Source organism: Osmia bicornis, chromosome 11, assembly GCF_907164935.1.
Source record: "Osmia bicornis bicornis chromosome 11, iOsmBic2.1, whole genome shotgun sequence".
NCBI classification, from domain to species: Eukaryota; Metazoa; Arthropoda; class Insecta; order Hymenoptera; family Megachilidae; genus Osmia; species Osmia bicornis.
The window spans coordinates 4,606,223-4,629,537 of record NC_060226.1 but is presented as its reverse complement, the minus strand read 5'-3'; the positions used below and the strand labels follow the sequence as shown (position 1 = coordinate 4,629,537).

General features: G+C 44.5%; 1 protein-coding gene across 6 annotated transcripts in view; it reads left to right on the top strand.

Annotated features, from left to right (window-relative positions):
* LOC114872458 (nuclear hormone receptor E75) overlaps positions 1-9,512 on the top strand; it is a 110,521-nt gene extending 101,009 nt beyond the window's left edge. For 4 of the 6 annotated variants that reach the window (XM_029179667.2, XM_029179668.2, XM_029179669.2 and 1 more), the window contains exons 3-5: positions 332-476; positions 3,649-3,890; positions 4,291-9,512. In XM_029179667.2, the coding sequence (XP_029035500.1) occupies positions 332-476; positions 3,649-3,890; positions 4,291-6,291 (2,388 nt within the window). In that variant the 3' untranslated portion in view covers positions 6,292-9,512. The other 2 variants (XM_029179670.2, XM_029179672.2) reach the window with 2 other exon arrangements.
* The last annotated feature ends 13,803 nt before the right edge of the window (positions 9,513-23,315 follow it).

Genomic DNA, 23,315 nt, shown 5'->3' with positions numbered 1-23,315 from the left:
TTCATCCGGCACGGTACTCGCGAGTTCGTTGGTTCGTAGGTTTCGTCGAGTTGCCAACGGGTTCGTTCGTTGCCATACGTGACAGTAGGAGAGAAGTTGGCCGATAGAGGAAATCAGTGCGCGTGCGAACGGCACTGATTGTCGTTTCGATTGGTACGTGTGATAAAAAGAAAGGACACAGACACACACACCCACTGACAGCTAGGTGAATTTAATGGGGTGCTTGTGCGAATGTGACCTGGCCACCCCGCGAACGGGGACCAACTGCTCGTCAGGGTCCTCCTCGGACAGTGACGGTCAGACTGACGAGGGTTTCGTTGGTGATTCGCAGGGATTCTTCCGGCGCAGCATTCAGCAGAAGATTCAGTATCGACCCTGTACGAAGAATCAACAGTGCAGTATCCTGCGGATCAACAGGAATCGCTGCCAGTATTGCCGCCTCAAGAAGTGCATCGCTGTAGGGATGAGCCGTGATGGTGAGTCATTTTCTTTACTATTGCAACGTTTATGCTACTCCCTACCCGTTAGCACTTGTTACACCCTACGCGCGAGCATTGAAAAACGAGCGAAACTCGTCAGCATCGGATTTCTCTGAAAACGTAGCGTCTAAAATCCGAACTAAGGGGTCGTTGACCGTTTGCGTAACGCCGTACCTCACGACACAGCAAGAGTGTCGCAATGGGCGAAAGTGGCCAGTTCGCTGTTTGAGAAAGCAGCAACCGCGATTATACTCCTCGATATCGAGCTCTCACGATCAGGTTGCTTTCTTTTCGAAACATCGCCCGATTCCGCCACCCGTTGACCTCTTTTCGCGCGAAACTACTTGCCAGTAGATTCGACCGAGGCGACGCGACGCGACGCGCAGACTTACCGAGGTCAACGACCGGGGATCGTTGCCTGACTTACCGCCGATGCATCTACTGCGGTCTGATCTATACGCGACCCTAACTACTGGCGCATCTAAACCGACTACGATACGCGGCGCCTGCAAGCGTTGCCTTTACGATTTCCTATTCAAATTTTTCATACGTTATTTTCATCGTACAAAGTATTACCTTTGTTTATCAACAATAGCGATTTATTTGTATTGAAAATATTCGAAAAATTAAAAATGTTCTATTTGCATGTAATAAGAACGGAAGTTTGAGAAGCAAGTTTGTTTGATAGCAACGTGGACTGCGCTGTGGGGTCAATAGTCGGGCATTGCTCGGCTTGCATGCTGCTCCACGTCCGTAGAAAGAGTACCGCTACTCGCCGCTACGTACCCGGTGACCCTTCCACCTCCTTCCACGCTTCCATTCCCCACCTACAGTAAACTTACATTATCGCGACCATCTCCCGCCTTCTCCCACTTTGTGCTATCGCTCGTTCGAAGTTCTCCCTACCCCAGGCGAACCGTAGCGACAACGCGCCGTCGCGTGGCACTACGCTCCATGCGGAGACCTCGCGAACTTCGTCCCCTTCGCGTGATCGTGTGTGTACGCCCCACTCTACGTCCAGTCGAAGCCGCCCCTCCAGTAAGTAGTAGAGCCACCTGGTAGTCGGGCGCATGCTCGTCTCCAGTAGTCCCGCCAAACCGATGTAACCGACTGAACCGTCTCGCAATTTGCGGCTGGACACTCGCGTGGAACGTTCTGCCCGCGTCTGCACTCGTTCGTTTCGCTAGTCGACCGTTCGAAATCTGCGTTAACAGACGCGTTTAGAACGAGATTCGATCGAGTTGCTTTATGAGAGAATATGATATAAATGAAAGTTAACCGACTACGTTAACAGGGGAAAAAATACAGTTAGACGTTCGCGCGATCATCTCCGTCGAGAATACCGTCATGATCGTCGAGGCTGCGTGTAGTAGGGTGGTAAGCACGCCTCGCGGTATAGCGGTGGAACTTGTACGTGACCAAAGTCGTACGCGTTATGAATCGCGATCGCGACGAAGTCTCGTAGTAGTCTTGGTAATTGGCGAATATACGACCTTACGTTAAACCAGCCAGACAAACGTTCGAGGTTACACGCAAACAGACTGAAAGAATCCAATTCCGAGCAATCGACAAGGGAGTTAATCTTGTCAACAGGGGAAAAAAGAGAGAATATGACATCGAATGACAGAGGAATCGATCGTCCGTGAACAGATAAGTCGTACGACGGCAGCCGGTAACAGGGCAAATAGCCAGAGCGAGGGGTTGGCCAAGGTCGCCGAGGGTAGCTTACCCCCGGTAAAGGAAGTTCGCATCTGCGCACACGAGTGAGAGTCACCTCTGACAACGGAAAGCTCTTTCTCTTTTTCCTTCTCTCATGTCTCTCTCGCTCTCTCTTCCTTCATTCTTTGTCATATTCAGGCACAAACACATACATATATAGGAGTGGAAGGTATACGCGCAGGCAGACAGACCAACACAGTCACGTACACCCTCTCTCACCGGCTACGTTCCCCGCGTACATTCGCTCGCTATATAGTATATATAGGTCGGCGGTACGCCTCGTGCGGCTGTCGCTGAAACCAAGTTCAAGGCCAAAGGCTCGGCAAAGGCCACAATCGTGGCCGGTGGTGGGAGTCGTTGATGGCTGAATAAGTGGAGGGGCTGTTGAACGCAACCCGCGGAACATCACTCAGTCGGCGGTGATGCTGTCTCGCGTTTACACGCGTTCCACTGTACCGCTCCATTCTTGAACTCTATTCACGAAGCAGCCGTATGTGTTTGGCGGCGCGCCGTGCACGCCGCGTTACGTTACGAATATACACGTTGGAGTGACTTGCGTGGACAACGAGTCGACCGATAGTCAGCCAGCGAATAATCATCATCATCGCCAGGATAAAAAAAAGTTTGCCGCGAAGCGGCTCGATCAGACCGGGATATTAAATATTAAATACATCATCGACTGTCGCGTGTACATGGTGTCCCTTACGGAATATAGTATCATTTGCCAAACACCGACCGGTAGTGATTGTGCCCGATGGGAGACTAATTGTTGTGCGTGGTGCAGTTCGTTCTGAAGCTAAACGCCGCACACGGGGACACGATTAAGGACCAAGCGTTTTTCTTGACCGTCATGGGTGACGAGTTACCCATACTGAAGGGAATCCTCAACGGAGTTGTTGACTATCACAATGCACGTAGGTGTCCAGTGGAGAGGCAACGCGTGCCTGTCGCATCGGTTTTGTGTATATACCCCGTACGACGCGTTCGCTTCTCGCCCTCCGCCACTTGTTCGCCGAGGACTTTCTAACGGAGGAGGATTCGTAGCACGAGGCGAGTCGCCGCCACTTTCATTTCTCGCGCGAGAAAGTCGTGCGCTTTCCCCTCTCGATTTTTTTTTCCCCCCCACCCTCACCGCCAGTTAGATCCGACAAATATTAGACCACTAAAAACGTGTATCTGGTGCGGGCTGATAAATCTCGCAACTCAGGTGTACCATGCTCGGACGATGGATGCGTCGTCGTTTGCACCTCTTATCCCGCGGATCGAAAACGATACACGCGAGTAACTGACGCGTTCGAAGGTCGCGTCCCGACCGACACGCCGTGTCCGTTGCATGATTCATCCATTGATCGCATTAACTATTCATCGACGCGTCCTTCCCTCTGCTTTACCACTGACCGAACTTGACGTCTCTCGTCTAACCGTTGGCCATCCGTGTTTTTGCTTATAGCGGTGCGATTCGGCCGTGTGCCCAAACGCGAGAAGGCCAGGATTCTGGCTGCTATGCAGCAAAGCTCCCACAGCCGTTCTCAAGAGAAGGCAGTAGCGGCCGAGCTGGAGGACGAGCAACGTCTCCTAGCCACCGTCGTTCAAGCTCATCTCGACACATGCGACTTCACCAGGGACAAAGTGGCTCCGATTCTGGTCAGGGCACGAGAGACTCCCAACTACACCGCGTGTCCGCCAACCTTGGTGAGTATACTTCAATTAACATATTATATGCCTTCCTTTTGACATTTACCTTCGGTTCTATTTCTTTTTCGTTTCCTCTCTTTCGTCGCCTTCTTTTTTTCTTGTACGCGGTGCCTCGATGTTACACAACTCTCGAGAAAACGAGCGAGATTTTCGACGGTTCGTTTTTATGGTCGCTTACGTCAACTCGTGGCGGGCCTTGGATCATCCATGTCCGTTCTACGCGGAAATCGAACCAGTCGTCCTCGACTGACTGCGAACGAGGAAGCCAGCCAGTCGTTCCTCGCACGGTTCAAAGTTGTGCGAACAGGGACGTCTGGTGCGCTCTTCCTAGACTACGTTTACGACCTTCCAGGATCCTGCCGGTACTCATCTGGATCGTATCTTCCTTGTGTTACAGGCATGCCCTCTGAACCCTAACCCGCAACCGTTGACGGGCCAGCAAGAGTTGCTGCAAGACTTTTCCAAGAGGTTCTCGCCGGCGATACGCGGCGTGGTGGAGTTCGCGAAACGTATACCTGGGTTTAGCCTGCTCGCTCAGGACGACCAGGTGACGCTACTGAAAGCAGGCGTGTTCGAGGTGTTGCTAGTGCGACTGGCATGCATGTTCGATGCTCAAACGAATAGCATGATTTGCCTGAACGGACAAGTGCTCAAGCGAGAGTCCATCCATAATAGTAGTAACGCACGATTCCTCATGGACTCGATGTTCGACTTTGCCGAAAGGGTCAACTCTCTGCGACTATCCGACGCGGAGTTGGGACTCTTCTGTTCGGTGGTAGTGATCGCCGCAGACAGGCCTGGGCTGCGCAACACCGAACTGGTCGAGCGTATGCACAATAAACTGCGAAACGCTCTTCAGACCGTATTGGCCCAGAACCATCCTCAACATCCAGACATTCTTAGGGAGTTGTTGAAGAAGATCCCGGACCTGAGAACGTTGAACACTCTTCATTCGGAGAAACTACTGGCCTTCAAGATGACCGAACAACAGCAACAGATGCAGGCTCAACAACACCAGCAACAACAACAGCAGCAGACGCAACATGTGATCAGTGCTCAACAACCGCAACAGCAACATTGGCCGATGGAGGAGGAACCACCCGCGTCCTGGGGTTCGGCTTCGGACGTAACCCTCGACGAAGCCGTAAAGAGTCCGTTGGGTAGCGTTTCGAGTACGGAAAGCACTTGTAGCGGAGAAGTTGCCTCTTTAACGGAATACCACCACGTCGCACCCGCAAGTGGTCATCACGCATCCAGTGCACCTCTTCTGGCCGCTACTCTCGCCGGAGGTCTCTGTCCTCATCGTAGACGGGCGAATTCTGGTAGCACCAGCTCGGGAGACGACGAGTTGCATCGTGCATCCTTGTCGAAAACTCCTCAACCACCTCAATGCCCGCGGTTCCGCAAGCTGGATTCTCCGAGCGATAGCGGAATCGAGTCGGGAACCGAGAAGCCGGATAAACCTGCGAGTAGCAGCGCGAGCAGTGCGCCAACATCTGTCTGCTCCAGTCCACGCTCGGAAGACAAAGAAGTGGAAGACATGCCGGTGTTGAAGCGGGTCCTCCAGGCTCCTCCGCTCTACGACACCAATTCCCTGATGGACGAGGCGTACAAGCCTCACAAGAAATTCCGCGCACTCCGCCAGAAGGACAGCGCGGAGGCAGAGCCTGCTGTGATCGTGCAGCACACTCAATCTCAGCTGCATCTTCACTTGACCTCGCCACCGGCTCGTAGTCCCTCGAACCAAATGCAAGCACAGTGTCCGCAAACCGCGAGCCTCTTGAGTAGCACCCACTCCACCTTAGCCAGGAGTTTGATGGAAGGACCACGAATGACGGCCGAGCAGCTGAAGCGCACGGACATCATTCATAATTACATAATGCGCGGAGAGGCGAGTCCCAGGTCACCGGCGGCCTCGCCATCACCAGCGGAACAGTGCGCTTCCACAACCACGATCACCGCGCGTTCGCCTCAAGGATCTCAAGGTTTGTTGCAATGCGCCACCAGCAGCTACTCGACGACGAGATGGCCCACCACGTCGGTGATCACGACGACCACGGGTGCCCGGCAGCAGCAGCAACAGCAGCAACAGCAGCAGCAGCAGCAGCAACAGCAGCAACAACAGCAGTCTTCCTCGGACTACCTCATGGTCGGCAACTCGCCGGCCTCGTCGCCTAGGTATTTATCCGCGGCGGCAACGAGTAGTACGAGCACGAGTCCACGGCCAACCTCGAGTACGGCGGCGACGCTAGTGCTGTCCGGTTGTCCCAGCAACATGATGGAACTACAGGTGGATATCGCGGACAGCCAGCAACCGTTGAACCTGTCGAAGAAGTCGCCGTCCCCGTCGCCAAGACCGCTGGTAGGACCTTGCAAAGCTCTGTCCCTCGAAGCGTAGTGCTCTCGCGACGTTGTATGAGCGTGTCGTCGTTGTTCGTGATTGTTCCTCTGGGACGTGGAACGCGCGTGTTGCAGCCCACCTATAAAGAACGGTACGAGTGATTTAGTTGTTGGTGTCGCGGTCCATACGCCACGTCGCGTCGGTCGCTCCCCATCCCGAAAATCGAGTTGTATGAAAGTGCCAGGACGCTCGAAGCGCGTGATAAACCAAATAATTTATTAATTTAAACTATTAATATCGATAAATTGCGCGAGACACGAAGGGGGGAAAAAATGGTGGGAAGGTGATGGAACTCGAAGATCCGGAACTCGTAACGCGTAACCACCCTATTTTGCACGGGTACCTTGACGGAACGTAGGCAAACAGGGAGTTGCGCGAGTGCGAAGACGAGCAGAGTATCGGTTTTATTTCCCAGAAAGACGTGTCGTGTGATACGAAACGGACAGATCGTACACGGTATCGGACGCTTTTTACGAAAGTGCCGATCCGTAGAGCAACAATCAGTGCCGTGTATAGGACTTTACCCTATATCTACCTAAAGAAAGCTACCTTACCCATCTACCTACCTACCACCTATCGATAAAAATAATAAAAACAACAAGAACAACATAGGGAAAGCTATCTGGTCTAGATAATCTAGAAGATAGCGTCGTGCTCCCATACGAGACGTGGGGAGCAAAGAAGAATAGAAAGAAGAAGGTTGAATGTTACAGAAATGAATAATCTATCTACATGTGATAATCATGGAAATCGCGCATCCTGTACAGTACTCCACCTCATTCATCGATCATCTACTCTACTATAATTATTGAATATTATAAAAGTAATTAATATTATTGTAACATGTCTAAGGTATAATAATCGTAAAAAAACGTTATCATCTTGTGTATGAACGCGTAGGGAAAAGAAGATGAGAGCTAGAGTGCAAGAGATTGTGCGAGAGAGAGAGAGAGTGAGAGAAAGGGAAGATTAAGCGTGTGTATGAGATCGACCAGAAGACAAACGAACGAATGGAACGTGAGCGTGCTTGTGCAAGTGAGTCGGGGCAAAATCGCAACAAAAAAGCAACTAAAAGTAGAAACTGAAACGAACAAAATCGAAGGAGGGATAACTGCTTTTCGTTCGGTCGACTGTGACAACTGTGCAGTCGGGAAAGCGCGCATTTTAATGAAAAAAAAAATATATATATATATATATATATATAAATATATATAAAGAATAAACGTTTTAAGATGTTTCGTTTAAACATATGAGACTGACCCGGCCCGCCGCGGCCTCCAGAGTTTGCAGTCAACCGTACCTTCGAACGGAACACGCGTGTCGTCTCTCTCTCTCTCTCGCTCTCTCTTGTATCTGAATTAAACGAAGCGAAAAAATCAACAGTAATTTGATCTCCGGTTCGTTTAACGTTCAGTTGCGTTCGATATCTTGAAGGAACGGTTGTTCACGGAACTTGCGATAAAAAGACGTTGTCGCGTATTGTATCACAGAGAGAGAGAAAGAGAGAGACTGTAGGAGACAAGGACGACGTTGAACGTGGGAAGGTACGAGAGACAAGAGTCAACGCGTGCGATGGGAGAGCTTGTGTGCGTGAGAGAGAGAGAGAGAGAAAGATAAAAAGCGAGCACAGAGAGTGATAAAGAGACGAGGATAGAAGACGAGAAGAGCGGAGTTGTCGCATGGAAGTCCGGTGGAATCGGCATTTAAACGGCGCAGTTGTAAATAGTAGATTCGTATGGCTAAGGTCCTAGAAGGCGCGAGTGGACGAGTTTTTTGCTTTTCGCGAACAAAACGCTCGGTGTGAGAACGAGAGAAGACAGATAAGAAAGAAAAGCGAGCGAGAAAAAAAGAAAGAAAAGTGCGAAGATACGCGGCGGGCCGCCGCCGACGTGTTGTTGAGACGCCCGCCCCGCCCCCCTTTTGCCCCCGTAGTACAGTCGACGCCGAGAATATCGGTGCAGGAGAGAGTGAGAGAGAGAGAGAGAGAGAGTAAGAGAAAACAACCGTGAACAGTGGCGAAAAAGAAAGCAACCATACACGTACAACAGAAACACACACGAGGAACATACACACCCGCCTGCGAGAAATACGCGCGGAACATCACAGAAACAAAGACAGACAGATAGGTCAACGATAAAAAACAGGAAAGAACAGCGAAAGAGAGAGAGAGAGAGAGAGAGAGAGAGAAACGCGTAGCTAGCATCATACGAAACCAACCAGCCGAGAATCCGTAAGATAGGTAACAGGAGAAAGAAAAGAAAAGAACAGGAAGAAACGCGAAAAATCGTAGGGCAAAGAGAAACTGCTCGATGGGCACGCAGAAAAACCGTTGTCTCGCTATAACTTTTTTGAGCGCAGCACCGTCAAATCACCTCGAACACATCCCGAACAAAGCTTCGTAGTGAAACACTCTGTGTATTTATTGTACTCGAGGAAGATAATGAAGAAAAAGTCATTCCCTTTACGCTGTGTATCACCGTACAACCCCTTCCGAACACCCTCGACTCGTTTGATCCTTGTTGCTGTCACACCCCTTCGATACAATCTCACTTACCCCCCTATTTTTTTTCCTTCGCCAGTTAGTCATAACCCAGCTAGAGATGATCAGCTTGAACCGTTGTTTACGTTGTAGCAAGTGCACACGTGTCACGTATATCGGGGTCAATTTCGCATCAGCTGTTACAGATCGAAGTCTCTTGTCACCCTTATTGTCCGTCTAATTGTCTCCCCCGAAAAACACCGACCGATCCGTATCCGAAAAATTTCTCCCCCTATCCCAGCCATCTTTCCTATACAACACAATCCCCCCGACATTCCCGTATCCCTAACACGTCCCTGCAAGCGAACTAGCGTTGATATTCGTAATACTTGTTATACATAAACTACACATAATGATTATTATAGTAAACGATACATAAAGTATGATATATTTCTCTATCCATTAAGAAGGAGGATGCAAGCAGCTGTTGTTTCTGGTGGAACGATGAGAAACATGCAACGCAAACAAAATAAATAATAATAATTAAAAAAAAAAAATGGTGGTAAAAAAGTAAAAAACATATAATGTACGCGACAAAGTAACGAAATACCGAAAGTGTACTGTATTACATGGAAGAATACAAACGCAGCCCCGCATATTGCCCAGTGAGCACGTCGTTTTGTACGCTTGGGAGTTGTGAGGTCGTCTGAATAAACATTGTCTGGTGAATTATACAGAACTTCTCGTCTCTTATTAAAACGTCACCTTCTTACAATCCTCATCATTCATCAAACTTTTTCAACGGATCGTTGGTTTGTTTCAAGACACGTTACAACGCTCGTTAAATAATTGAGAGATAATAACAGCAGAGCAATTTGAAACATGCAAGACAGCATTAACGATTTGAAATAGAAAATTGAAGAATTACATTGAACAACCGATTTGGAATATCTTTAACAATTCATATTAGAAACCTGTCTGACCAAAGAGGACTATTTCTACTGCGTCCGATCAACCTTACGATATCAAAGTCAAGTTTTCCTCGCTATCAAAGAACAATCTGTCAATTTTGATTTTCTCCTCTCGATTTATTATACTCATCCACGAGAAAACGATCCATCATCCCGTAAAAAAAAGAAACAGGAAGTCGAAAATCAATGTTCCAGCGTTAGGAGGATAAATTACGTTAATTAATTGCTGCACGAGCGCACGAACGTTGCATAATTGAGCCGGGGGAAGAAAGCGAGGAAGGGGTAAAGGGGGATTTGTTCTTCTTCGTGTTCCAGGAACGGGCAATGTTAGCAACAACAGGAAATTCTCGTAGCGGACAGAGGCGCGTGGCACCCCGTGGGCGTCGGTTGCCACGCAACCAGTCTCACCTCTCTCTGTGTCCTATTCTGAACTTTCCCCTTGCATCTGCACCATACCCCTTTGCCAGCGTTGCAATATACGGTGCATCCCCTCGGTATTAAGGCACGCGCGCCCACCTTACGCTCGTTGCAAATTGAAACGTAGGCGGAAAGAACGTCAGGACTCGTAATGATGGAATTATCCTGCCGCGTCAGGTTGTTTTCACTGGGATTTCTTCTTTTTCTCTCCTTTCCTTTTCCTACATTTTTCTCATTTTATTTTACGCTATTACGAGTAATTTGCAATTAGAGGATCTTTTCGTTAATTTCTTTTTATTGAAATCAAGAAACCAACTACGAGTTAAATGAAATTATTTTTAACTCTTTTTCTTTTTTTCTTAGTTATTTCATGATATTTAAATTAATGTTATAGATTACTGATGACTCGACGATAGTCAACGTATTAACCACAATTAGCGCAGATACCAATATCCCTTCCCATTCGAAACCACAGCCCAGAAATATCACTCAACACCCAACAACTAGATCGTATCAGGAGTAAGTACCAATTAGCGATCAAATCACATTCCAAGTGTTGTATCTCAAAGGAGCCTGTGCAATCTCTCGGTTTCTAGATCCAGGATCGAGAGATCGGGTCGACCTAGCAGCTGGAACAAAGATCGATAGCCACGAATGGCATAAAGCGGCACGCGAACCTCGTTCATACTCGGAATTCAATTATCGGCTGGCCGATGTCGGCCATTGTCTTCTCAAAGGATTCGTTCCAGCGGATGCTCTGGACTCGAGGCTACCCTTGAATACCACTACAGGCTACATGTAGGATAGGTTTCTCGTGTAATACATTTTTATCTCACAATTTTTATCACTTTTCTTATTTAAAGTGGTAGACTTAAATTTCTACTGAATTAGGAGAAAAAATAGTGCAATTTTTTATATACCGGGTGTTTCATGAATTCGTTTAAATTATTTTCTTAGAAATGTATAACAATTTATTGAGTTCATTTTAGAGCTGAATTTCAGAATAACGTGTTCCAAATTCTGAAACACAAGGACAAAATAATTATCACCATGTCATCGCCATGATTCACGAAATAAACTGAAAACCTATGTTCTCGTTCAGAAAATCCCCGGAATCCCTGTCGAGAAACAGAATCATCTTTCCGAAAAAAGGAACGAAGAAGAAACGGGGCGACCTCGCGTTCATTTGCACCTCGCAACTACTGATGGGTTCAAGTACAAATAGGTTCGAGGATTGACCTTCTACATTCGAATTCCCTACAAATATTTCGAATAAAAGAAACGATGTTTTCAAGTAAACTCAAAATTAAAAAAAAGATATTCAATCCTTCTACGAATGCCTTAGAAATTGAAGAAATTAAAGGTCTACCCCATTGAGATTTTACCCTAATCTTTCCTTCGTTTCGAACTTGATCCCATCGCTACTCGCAACCACTATAGATTCCTTCGTCGAAAAGTACACAAGGGTTCAACCAGTCCCATTCTCGAATCGAGCAAACACAGGATCGATGTGTGAATCGACCTTAAAGCAGCCGGTTCGCTGGCAACCGCTTGGCCGAGGAGCTCGTTCAAGGTCCGTGGACGAGGTCGCAGACACGAGTTCGAGAACGAACAGCATCCCCCCTTGGTGAAGAGAAACCCTTCCCCCTTATCAATGCGCGAGACAACGAGGCGGCGGATGTGGAGCTCAATGAGACTTCGCATCGGCCTCTTCGCTCTTTCCGCTTCGAGTGGCGCGGTTCTCGCACTTTGTCCTCTCTGCTTTTTCCTTTTTTTCACCTTCCTCCCCTTTCTGTGTCTGTCGGCGGGCGCAAGAAGAGAAACGAGAGCAGAAAGGATCCGTTCAATGAATTTCGCCAAGGATCAACGATTAATTTTGATAAAAGTAATTAAAGTCATTGGAACACTATTTGAAATACGTCCACGATTGTTTGTTCCTTCAGGATAGCTGAAAACAAAGATTCGACAGATGATGTGCAATCGAATCGCTAATGAGATGTTCCTCGAAAATCCAATAATCTGTTCGAACAAACAAACGTCAGTAAGTGACAACACGACACCTCGCGATGCTTCATTAATCCCTGATAATTCCCAGATAACGACGAACAAAGTTCCGATGGACTTAAAACGAACGCCAAATTACTGGAAGCTGGATTACGTCTGTCACGATCTACCAAGAATCAGCAGTATTCTATCTTGAATCGATGATTCTTTTATCCTTATTCTCATTCCATTATTCTTACCAGCCAGGGTTTCAAAAGAATTTTAAAAACACAAGAAGATGGAAATTAGGAAGAATATAATTACAGTCGTTTCTCGTTTAACGATTAAACATTAGCGTCCGGTTGCTAAGAGATACTTTTAAGAATTGTGACAACGATATTGACAGAACACGAGTGTAAAGGGGAGAAGATCGGAAGGAAAAGGGTGACAAAAGGGATCAGTGAGCAAACATTAAGCGGGACACGTTATTGGACGAAAGTGCTTCGACCAAGGTCCTTCATTTGCATCACTATAGCTGACGACATACGGAATACCTACGCACGTGGATAAGACGTCACTGAATTGCTTCGAATTTTATTTCAACTCTAAGAGTGTTGAAAATATTCGAACTCTTGAAATATCAATTAATAATAGAATCGAAGGGTGCAAAAATGTGTACAAAGATTTGAGACATCTATCACTAATTGCAAATCCTCATTAATACATCTTATCAACATATAAAAAGAAAAATCTTGGAAAAGGGAAACAAAATCATCCCAGCTTCCATGTTGAAAGCAATAAATTCACCCTTATCCCTTTTTCTCTGCGAAACCTTTCAGATCTGGCACGATCGATACGAGGTTGGTTGATCGGAGTTTTTAGACTGATTTTTTGTTATTCTTTTAGGTTGGAACGTGTCGATCGAAGGGTGCCAAGACGCTTCCCCTTTATTGGACCCGTGCCGTTCTTCCGGGTTAACGTTCCCTCGTCCTTCGAAGCCACCCACCATCGACCAGAATTCCACGTGGCAAGGTCGCGACCCCTCTGAGAAGCAACCTTGCTCGGATCTTTCTACCCCTCGTCGAAGGGAGGATTTACGAGAGTATAATACATGTATATACGCGTACTAGTGGAGGCACGCGCGTCGAAAGCTCGAAGGGGTGCTCGTGCGTCATTGACTTTGATATTCGAACCGTTTCGTCACGAAACAGCTGCTCGATAATGGATTACTTTATATTGTTACATTAAATTGTAGATCATTTACAGGTATCGACTATCCTTCTGCTCTAGGAAATTTCAGTCAACCTGGTAGGATCAAGTTATACCATCGGCGGACGCTAAATTTGCTAGGTAAAGTGTGTTACTAAAAATTTCAAATTTATCCCACGTTTCCGAGAGGTAAATTCGAGGCAAAAGATTTCGCGTTTCATTCGAAAGCTGAAGTTTATTCGACGCAATAGGGAGCAGGAAAACGTGGCATTCACCCCAGAAAGCTTTTCCACCCTCCTTGTTCGCTTTCAATAGCGTCGTTCCCCACCCTCTATATTTTTTCGTCGCCATCCACTTCGTCGAAAGGGGATGAAATCTCAAAGAGGAACTTCCGCGTCTTCTTATCGTTCGATATCATCCCGTTTTCCTCGTATTTTACCACGATAAGAGAAAATCTTTTCGTCTTTAACTTAGGAGGATGCTTGGAAATCGTGACGAACGCATACGCAGGAAATGATAAGACGAAACTTTTCTTATTTCTTCTATTTATTCCTTTTCCAAATTACAAATTACAATCAATGAATTAAAGTTTAATCAATCCGGGAGGAAAACGTAACGTCGGAAGTTTTCCACCCTAACACACTCGCTCCAACGCAGCCCATCAATCTAACAGGATCCCCCATTAATACAACTCGTCCTTAATCACCAATTTCTCTGGTACAATTTTTCACGGCTCGTGTGGTTCGCGAAATCCCCTCAATTTCCGAACCGAGTCTCAAAAATTCAGCCGGTTGAAGGGTGCCAGATACTTTTACAAGTCCTATAAACACCCTTATCGGACGTTGTTTATTTTCCCTTTCGTTCGATGGATCTTACGAAGCAGTGGCGATGATTCGACGCTTCTTCCGGGTTCTTAAGTCGATTAATGACACCTGGCTTCCGTCATTTTCCCGGGAAATCAACCATAAGACTGATAGATACTTTCGTTGGCTGATCTCGTCGACGTGGATCATTTGTCATCCTGCATATCGTGCGATCAGCCAGCTAAGATAAATCTTTATCTGCGGGGTTAACAACAGACCTTTCTTCTTCCCCTTTATCCTTTTTTCCTCGCCGCGATTGCTTGAAAAATGGTTTGTGTAAATGAAGGCGATTCGGGGTTGGTAGATACGGTTATTATTAATATTTCTAACAGTGCTCCTAAATAAATCTACACTCGTTTCTTTCGTGTCGTAACTTTTCTTTCTATTATTACCGTCATTAGTGTTGCTATTGTTAGTGTTAACAATATAACTCTGTTGTTGCTATTTTAATTTCCGTAAACATTTCTGTTATAGTTGTCGAAATTGTTGTTATTTTTAATATTGCTATTGCTACTGTTTGCAACATTGCTTTACCTACATTATGTTGCAACTATTTTTGTTATTTTTGATATTATCGCTATAGTGTATTGTTATTCGAGCGCTAGAAAATATTGTTGATACAAAATGAACTCAATAGCCACAAATCAAAGAAACGAGGGTTGAAACGAGGATTGTCGAATGACCCTCGTTTTCGAGCCTTTATTGTATTTCATGAATATCATTGATCCTGCCTTTTTTTTCTACGAGATGATGTCAATATAAAATCCTCGAGTCGCCTAAATCTTAGAAAAGATTCAATTCGAAACTTGCTCGTAAAAAGAATATTACTATCAAAAGGATTTTAGAAACACACTGCAAGCTTAAGTAATACAACAATTTAAAAAATGGTTTATTATATTAAAAAATAGCCAGATCTGCAACTGAAACCGTTGAGATTAAACATCAAAATTTCTCGAACGTTAAATAATGATATTTCATTTAATTATCGGTAAAATTTGCACGCACACGTTCGACGGAACGTTTTATGCCAGTACATCATAAATTTTTATATATACGTATTATACAAGGACACGTACGACTTCGCGACACGTGTTGGAGATAACTATACTTTATGTGTCAAAAGGTGATTTGAAAACCAGTGAAAAAAAATATATTGAAAGAGGAAAAAAATGACCTTGGTCTTTTTTTTCTCTTCCTTTTTTTTTCAAATAAAACATTTATCGCGTGTGCGATTGCTCGCGCGATTTTGAAATAAGCAGTTGTAAATCTGTTTTGTCCTTCAAAGAAATATCGATATACTCCAACATGTAACTAACAAGACTGATCTCGATTAAAAAAAAAAAAATAATAATTGAACGAATTATTCTCAATATCGTAAATTGATATATTAGTTAATTCATATTAACTAAAAGTTGTGTTTATAAACAATCGAAATTATATGACAAGGATCGTACAATGAACACTGGACACCGTGCACTTGATCTTGAACCTTAGATTCCGAGAATCGAATATTAAATCTTGAACTTTGGTCCCCTGATCTCTGATCATCGTCTTTCAATATCGAGCCTTGAACTTTGCTGGTCGAAACCTTGATTTTGGATGATGTTCTTTAGGAATTAAACGCTGGACTTTGGAACGTGGATCAATGGATTTTATATTGGTAATTAGATAATGTAGATAATGGAGTGAAACTTTTCACTAAATGAACAGTAACTGTTTATTATTCAGGATGACGTAAAAAGAAAAGAGTTTGCGATCTACTTCTTCGCGTGAATCAAGTTTCACATATTTTATGTAATAAAACGTAATGGCAACGTAACGTGATGCAATTAACCCGTACCATATGGTTACGCAAAATTATAATTACAAATATGTGAAACTTACATCGTGTTATCGTTCGTGTTTATCTAATTGCCATGTAATCGTCTCATTAACGTACATGTGCATTGTACAACAAAAATGATTATCGAACGAACAGTCGAGTCCAGAAGCTTTCTTCCTAACAAAATTGAAGGATACGATCCTTGAAACTGTTCTTAACAATCTATCATGAATTTTAATCCACGATGCCAAATATGTTAAAACGATTGACTGCCAAAGACATCAGCGTTCCCATGGGGTGAGAATCTTCCCCTAAGAAAAGAAAGAAATCCGGGAGGGGGGAATGAAGGGAAACTGGATCGCAGAGGAGATAATATGATTCACGAGGAACCATGAACCCAAAAATGGTCGATAGAGCCAGTCGGACACGGGTAGGATAGAGCGAAGAGATGGAAGAAGATCGGGGATCGTTGCGTGCCAACGCTTAGCCGCATCTAAAGTCGGTTCACGAGTCGGTCCCTTATTGTCAAGGCTGAACTCCTCGTGTTCTTCAGATTTGTAATGTAAAAATAAACGACGACGTGACCTTGACACTCGATCGAACCTGATCTCCGTGTGTCATCACGCGATCTGCGCAAAAAACGAAGCGTCCCGACGACGGACGTAGTCTGGTCGTCGCTGTTTTCGACATAATGTATACCGATTTAGAAGACGCATATATAAGCAGCCTGTCCGACCGAGAAAGTCCTCTGCTTCTTTTTCTTCACCTTTTCTCTCGTTTTCTTGGAATCAGAGGAAAAAAAGAAATCTGTTGAAAATTGATCGCTTGTTCTCTTCATCGTTGCGGGCCATTTAGGGGACGTTTAATGGGATTTTAGATTCTCTGCGTTCTGGATTTCAACTCGAGATGTCCTGTACATTTTGAACTTTAAAAATGAATCTTATTAACGAACAGGAATGAACGGTGCCATCGGAGATGAAAAAAAGCAGCGAGAAACGTTACACTGTTAACGTGTCAGAGTATCGTTTCGTGATAATTTACCGAGGACACGACGAACGACGAGGACAATAAGGGGCAAGGCATTCGGATCGTTCCACTCCACCTGACTTATCTAGACCGAACAGATAGAATGTTGAGGTAAGCCGGAATGGAATATTGCGATCAGGGTTACAGGAAAGTGTGCCGATAGAGGATAGAAGGTGAGGTCGTCTTGAGGTCCAAGGGTGCGAAGCGCGCGTCGAATCGAGGCCTTTCTCAAATCGATAAGCATCGATTTCAAATCACCGATCGATTCATTATAAATGAACTGTAAGCAGAGTACGAGTGTTTATATTACATACTGAAATTGCTTACATGTTGAATTATCATTATGGTGACCGGAAGTCACGAACCAGGCATAAAGGATACGAAGCTCACAGACGTCTTGTGTTCAAAGGGTCAATAACACCATCGATATCGACGCTTAAAACAACATTTCTTTCTCGACATTGAAATCAAATAAACCTCGCTGATAAATCTTTGAAGATGGAGGACGAGCACGTGATAGGATATCAAGATGGAAATAAACGAACGATTATGAGTTTTTTATATACACAACAAAAGAAACATTTTCAACAATCGCAAAGATATATAGATCTTCTTTTTTCAAATAAATTTAGAATAGTTTTAGATTCTTAGAAGTTTGAAACTTTAAAGATGTAGAGTTTCTTCGAAACTTTAGAATCTCTAAATGTAAATCCAAATATTTCCATTTTCTCTCCATTTCACAATGTGTTTACCAGAGAAGAAGGCGGACAAAAGAGGAAAGTCGACAGCGATCAAGGACAAAATGGCACGACGATAAGGGGATCATTATTATCGCGAAACACTATCGATTTCACGGCTGCCGAGTGTTTTTCCCGCCATTCGAGAGGACACGCGTTCGTGTGCAAAAATCGATTTTATCGTTCGTCGAACAGGCCTTGCGTATCCTTCGTTGAATCTTGATTCAGACTATCGTTCATTGATTCGTAGGAAAAGAAAATAATAACTTATAAATATTTTAAATGTTTCATTCGTGTTATTGGTAAAGATACATTTAATATCATCTATTTTTCATTTAGATTTAGATTTTAGATTTTTTATCAGTTTGATTGACAGTATTGTGATTCTTAATGAAAAAAACTGAGAACGTAGAGTCATTGCATAAAAGTGGTTGACGATTAGCATTGTTTCGCAACCCTTTTTAGCCCATTTAGCAGTTGTATTCGCATTAAAATAAGAATATTATTTATAGCTACTTGCGACACGAAATACCATATTTACCAAAGTTTCTATCACCACCCTCCCTTCTCAAATATCTCTCGAAATCCACAATACACCAACCATTCACTCGGTTCTCCATCATTACCGCGTCCACTCGTGCGGTACTCGATGTTCACTGACAAAACGGTGCTCCACATGTTCGCGTTAGAATCAACAGACCTCGCCTCCGCATCAGCCAAGGTTCGATTGCACCCAGCAATTAAGCATCGCGATGTAAAGCAAGGATAGAGAGAGAGAAAAAGAGAGCATAAGGTGAAAGAGATCGTTCGTCCATTTCTGTCCATGGAGCGCAGAGCTTGATCGAGCGGAAAGTGAGAGGAGAGAAACTCGCTTGACATTGCTAGCGGCTGATAATCAGTGTTTGTTCTTTGTCGGCTCAAGGTTTGTCCTCGCTTTCTCAGCTCTCGGACAGTCGTAAGCTTTGAAATCGGTCATCATCGAGCGACCACGATCCTATAGATAGATCCGATTCCACGATGGTCAAGGATAACAGGGGTAAAGTTCGTTCAGATGGAACTTGTTTATCTTATTCGCTAGATATCCTCTCGCGATCTGGCGTACACGCGCGATTGGTAGACGATATCCAGATACGCTTCTCCGTGAACTTTATGGACCGTTAACTACCCTATTTTATTGGCTTCCGTGGCGAAGAGATGACTCTTTCGTCGAGTCGCTACGAAACGATCGGGGGGAGACTTATCCCCGAGGATTCGACGGAGAAACGATTTTTTTTTTATAGCTTCCTCGCGATCTTCTCTTTTCACGGGGATGTTGTTCCCTGTGTCTCTGTCCGATTTGAATATATTTTATCTGGGTTTAGAAATTTTTAAGCCATTCCACAATGGATTTCCAAATGGAAAAATGGTTAATGTTAGCGCTTCTGTTATTATACGTAAGTAACGCTGTGTTGCTTCGAGATTTAAAAGAACAGACGAGGAAAGTAAATGGAAAAGCGTGCCATTAAACCGCGTGCAACCGGGTTAAAAAGGTCGTCGACCGCGGCGTCGCGATAAAAAGAGATAGAAAGGAAAATCACTACTTTCCACGATTAACCATCTGCTCTGGAGCGTTCCTCTTTTCCGTCTATAAATTTCTATTAAAATCCAAAAATTGATCTATGATTTAAAATTTGTCGGACGCTAATATCCTTGATCGAATTATCATAAAACCTCGATGATCGTCTACAAGGTAGTACAAATGACATTATACTTAATAGAATAAATTAACGCGCGCAGAAACGATAAACTGACAAATGTTGTTCTTTCCAACCCGTTGCATTATTCATGACAGTAAAATATCGATTAACTTCTGAGGGTTAAATAATTAGCTCGGATCATGATCGACGTCAGAAGCACTCTTCGATATTACATCTAATCGAACGTGAAATTAGAAGCAGTAAATTACGTTAATTAGTTACACGAATCTATTTATAAAATTATCAGTTTTCCATTTAATTTCGAATGCCATCGCTTAACCAATTACAAATTATTTTCTTAAATATCCCAAAGTTTATCGTCGATGATAAATGAAACGGATGTTGGTATCGCAGTCCGTTAACGAAATATTGATTCCCGTTCGCACGGTTTCGTTCAATTAAAACCTTAATCAAGCGTTAAGCGTGAACCGTCGACGACACCGGTTTTCCGTGTTTCCTGATAAAACGTCATCGGGCCGGTTTATTCGTTGTCGTTTCGTTCGCGAGAGTGAAAGCAATAAAAGAGTGAAAACGTTCGCGACGTTCGTGTCACCGTCGCTGCCCATAATTTAATTAACTTATCAACACTTTAACAGCGAGAAAGAAAAATTCTTTATGAAAAAGATACACAGGTTTGAAACACTTCCTCCGTCGATGATCGTATCTTGATTTTTATTTAATTAACGGCTAATTGACCGCTGGAATCGCGTGTACCGTGTTAATCTGTCTCAGCTATCCGAATGAATCACGCGGCGAGCGGAAACTACCGGTCGAAAGATCGATAAACTTCCTTTTCAGTGATGGGTACGAATTCGTGGACTGCAGATGGACGCCGGCACTCGATTACTCACGGTCCCGTTAAAACCCGTTGATATCAGTGCAAAGCGACCCTGACTAGTCTGAATCAGTGACCGACTTACCTCGAACCTCGTCTTTGCGTAAGAATTTCTCACGTTTCCCCCCCGTGTACAAGCGGAATTTCGCGTGTTATTACGGGTAAACGTCTTCTTCCTCTTTGCTCGACGCTCTTCTCGCCAGTCCTCCTCGATCCACGCCCCTCCTTCACTGACCACAGAGACAGGTCGACGACCCCTCGAGAGTCTTCCCGTTTTACTGTCACGTCGAGAATTTTCTGCTCGAGAATTATTCGTTTCATCCTATCATTTTCATCGTTCATTGAAACATGAAAAATCAATTTCTCTTATCTTACTTCAGTTGCAATATTATTTTTAGGGCGCAATTTTAAACCTCCTCCGATCGAACGTTTCAACTTCCAAAAAAACTATGACATTTCCAAAAACAGCTCACCGTTGAAAGTACGAAAGAGACAGGAGCGAAGGAAAGAGGGAGCAGAGGAAATAAAAGAGAAAGGAGAGAGGCGACCGATCGATACCGAGCATCCCGATGAGTCGCCCCTTTCCAGACAATCGGAGTCACCTTTGCCAGGTCGTCGAACTTGAGGGATTTCCTCTTCTCCTGTCCCCTGACGAGCTGGTCATACGGTATATACTACTGGTCGACCAGCAGCGCGGGAGTACGAGCGAGGACGAGCCGATTGTTGAAGCGAAACGAGGAAAGAGTTGTTCGAGCGCGACGAGGGAAGAGCTACGTTCGAACAGCGAAAGATCGAGAGAGAGAGATTGATGAGAGGAAGATGATGGAAAGAGGAAGAGGCAGGTGGAGGAAGAGAGCATAACTGTACCATCTATCCCGGGGCCTGGCAGCTCTTTTCAGGGTTCACGAACCCCGTCGACCGAGCCGAATTCGAAGGTCGTTGCTCCAGTTTTCGTCGTTTGACATAATTATCGCCCCGCCATCGACGCAGTTCTTACGCCCCGTTTCTATTTATCGGTGCTAGTTCATCGGTCAGAGATTCGAAACTGTTTTTGGCCACGATCGATAGGATTTCTTCTATTTCCGTGCGACCGTTTTAATCGTCGGCTCGACGACAGGTCGTTCAACTTACTCCGGAATCGTTCGCTCTCGTAGATATCGAAAGGTGAACGGCATTTTGGGAATGTTATTCGTCTCTCGAACCTTCGATCACAAACATTGGATTCCAAAGAATGTTTTCATTTCTTTCGTATTTAAGCTGATGTACTTTTCTGAGGTGATTAAGGCAATCTCTTTGGGTAATTAAGAAATTTCAAAGGGAATATTGAATGATCAATTTCAAAGTGTAGAAGTCAGGTTGTATATTTATATAAATACCAGGTCCTTTTATCACGATAGACTATGTGTGTCGTAGAAGATTCACTGATAAAATGAAAACACCAAAAGTACCTGCTATGGTTCTCCTCGATGACGAGTATCGAAAATTTAAGATAACATCGACGAACCGCGACAATAGCATGGAGTTCGGTGAACCACAAACAGGTCAGATTTTATCGAGATTAACGACAACGAGGAAAACGATACCGCGAATTTCGAGCGTCGACGTAGGTTCGCCATGGCCAGCCACGATCAGGCGTCCACGACTTACTGTTAGATCAAGGACGATAACTCCGATGGTCATCAACGGAGAAGAACATGCCGTCCCGAAACAGCGTTCCCCGTACGTGAATCGTTCCTGAGGTGAATCGCGAATATAATTGGCAGAAATACGAGAGGGACGCGACGAATTTTCGTGTTCCTCCGCCACTCTGCAACCCTTTATTAAAATATTGACCCTTACTACTTCTTGAACGGTGGACATTTTTGTTTTCTACATTTTCACGCTGTTCCTTTAATTTCTCATTGAATTTCTTTCGTATTAAAAGAACATCTGGAAAGTAAATTTTGTAATTTATAATATACGATAAAAGATACACACGAATAGGTGGGATGTACGAAAATATTTACGAATGATATATAGTGTATCTTTAAAGAGCTCGAAGTTCAGGCAATGTTTCTTTTAGTGTTTTTAAATTAAAAGTCTGTACTTTATCTACAGTGTTTTTCGACGGTTGTCGCAATTTTTCGAGTAGCACATAAAGAAAACATTTCTTAAGCAAGAATTTATTGTGTTTGTTGGAATGAAAGAAAGTAAAAGGAAGGTAGAATTTTTTCTAGAAGGTAGAAGGTAGAAAGCATCGGTTACCCTCCACTTTGACTCTCGATTCCATCATGCCACTAATGAAAACGCGATGATAATTAGCGACTAACGCAGATAAGAGCCGGGGGCGTAATTCTATCGGTTGTTTCGTACAAACGATAAGACCCAGCTTGGGTTCGAGACGAGTTCAAGCGACCCTGAAAGTTCAAGAACGCCGGGTGAACGTCCGCAAACAGCGATTTCGCCCTTCGCGGTTTACCGCTACTCCTTCCGACGACGTATCGGTGTGTCCCGTCTCGGATATCGTAAGCCGACTCGCCTGTCCGCTCCGACAAATGTTAAACAAACAGTTCGTCTTCCGACGTATTTATAACTATTGCGATAGCCGGCCATCCAAGCCGATAAAACACGCAATGAGAACTTAGATAATTTCAACGAAACATTCCACCTTTCAAAGAAGGACCAGTCATTTTGTATCAATGATATCGATCAAGCATTTATATAGTCATCTTCGTTGAACTTTAAGCTTTAAATTGATATACCGTGAACGGTGTTTCCAGATACTTTTATGTCATGAAATCGTGTCAGACTCGCTGCGTTTCAAAATCAGCTGCATTTAAAAATTTTCATTCTGATCATCAACGAGCCTCAATAATTATTTTGCAAATATCGTTCGAAAAACTGCTAACAGTTTCTTTTTAGAACGCGTCACAGTTAAAAGGTTAAGCCTAGTTTACATTGGCA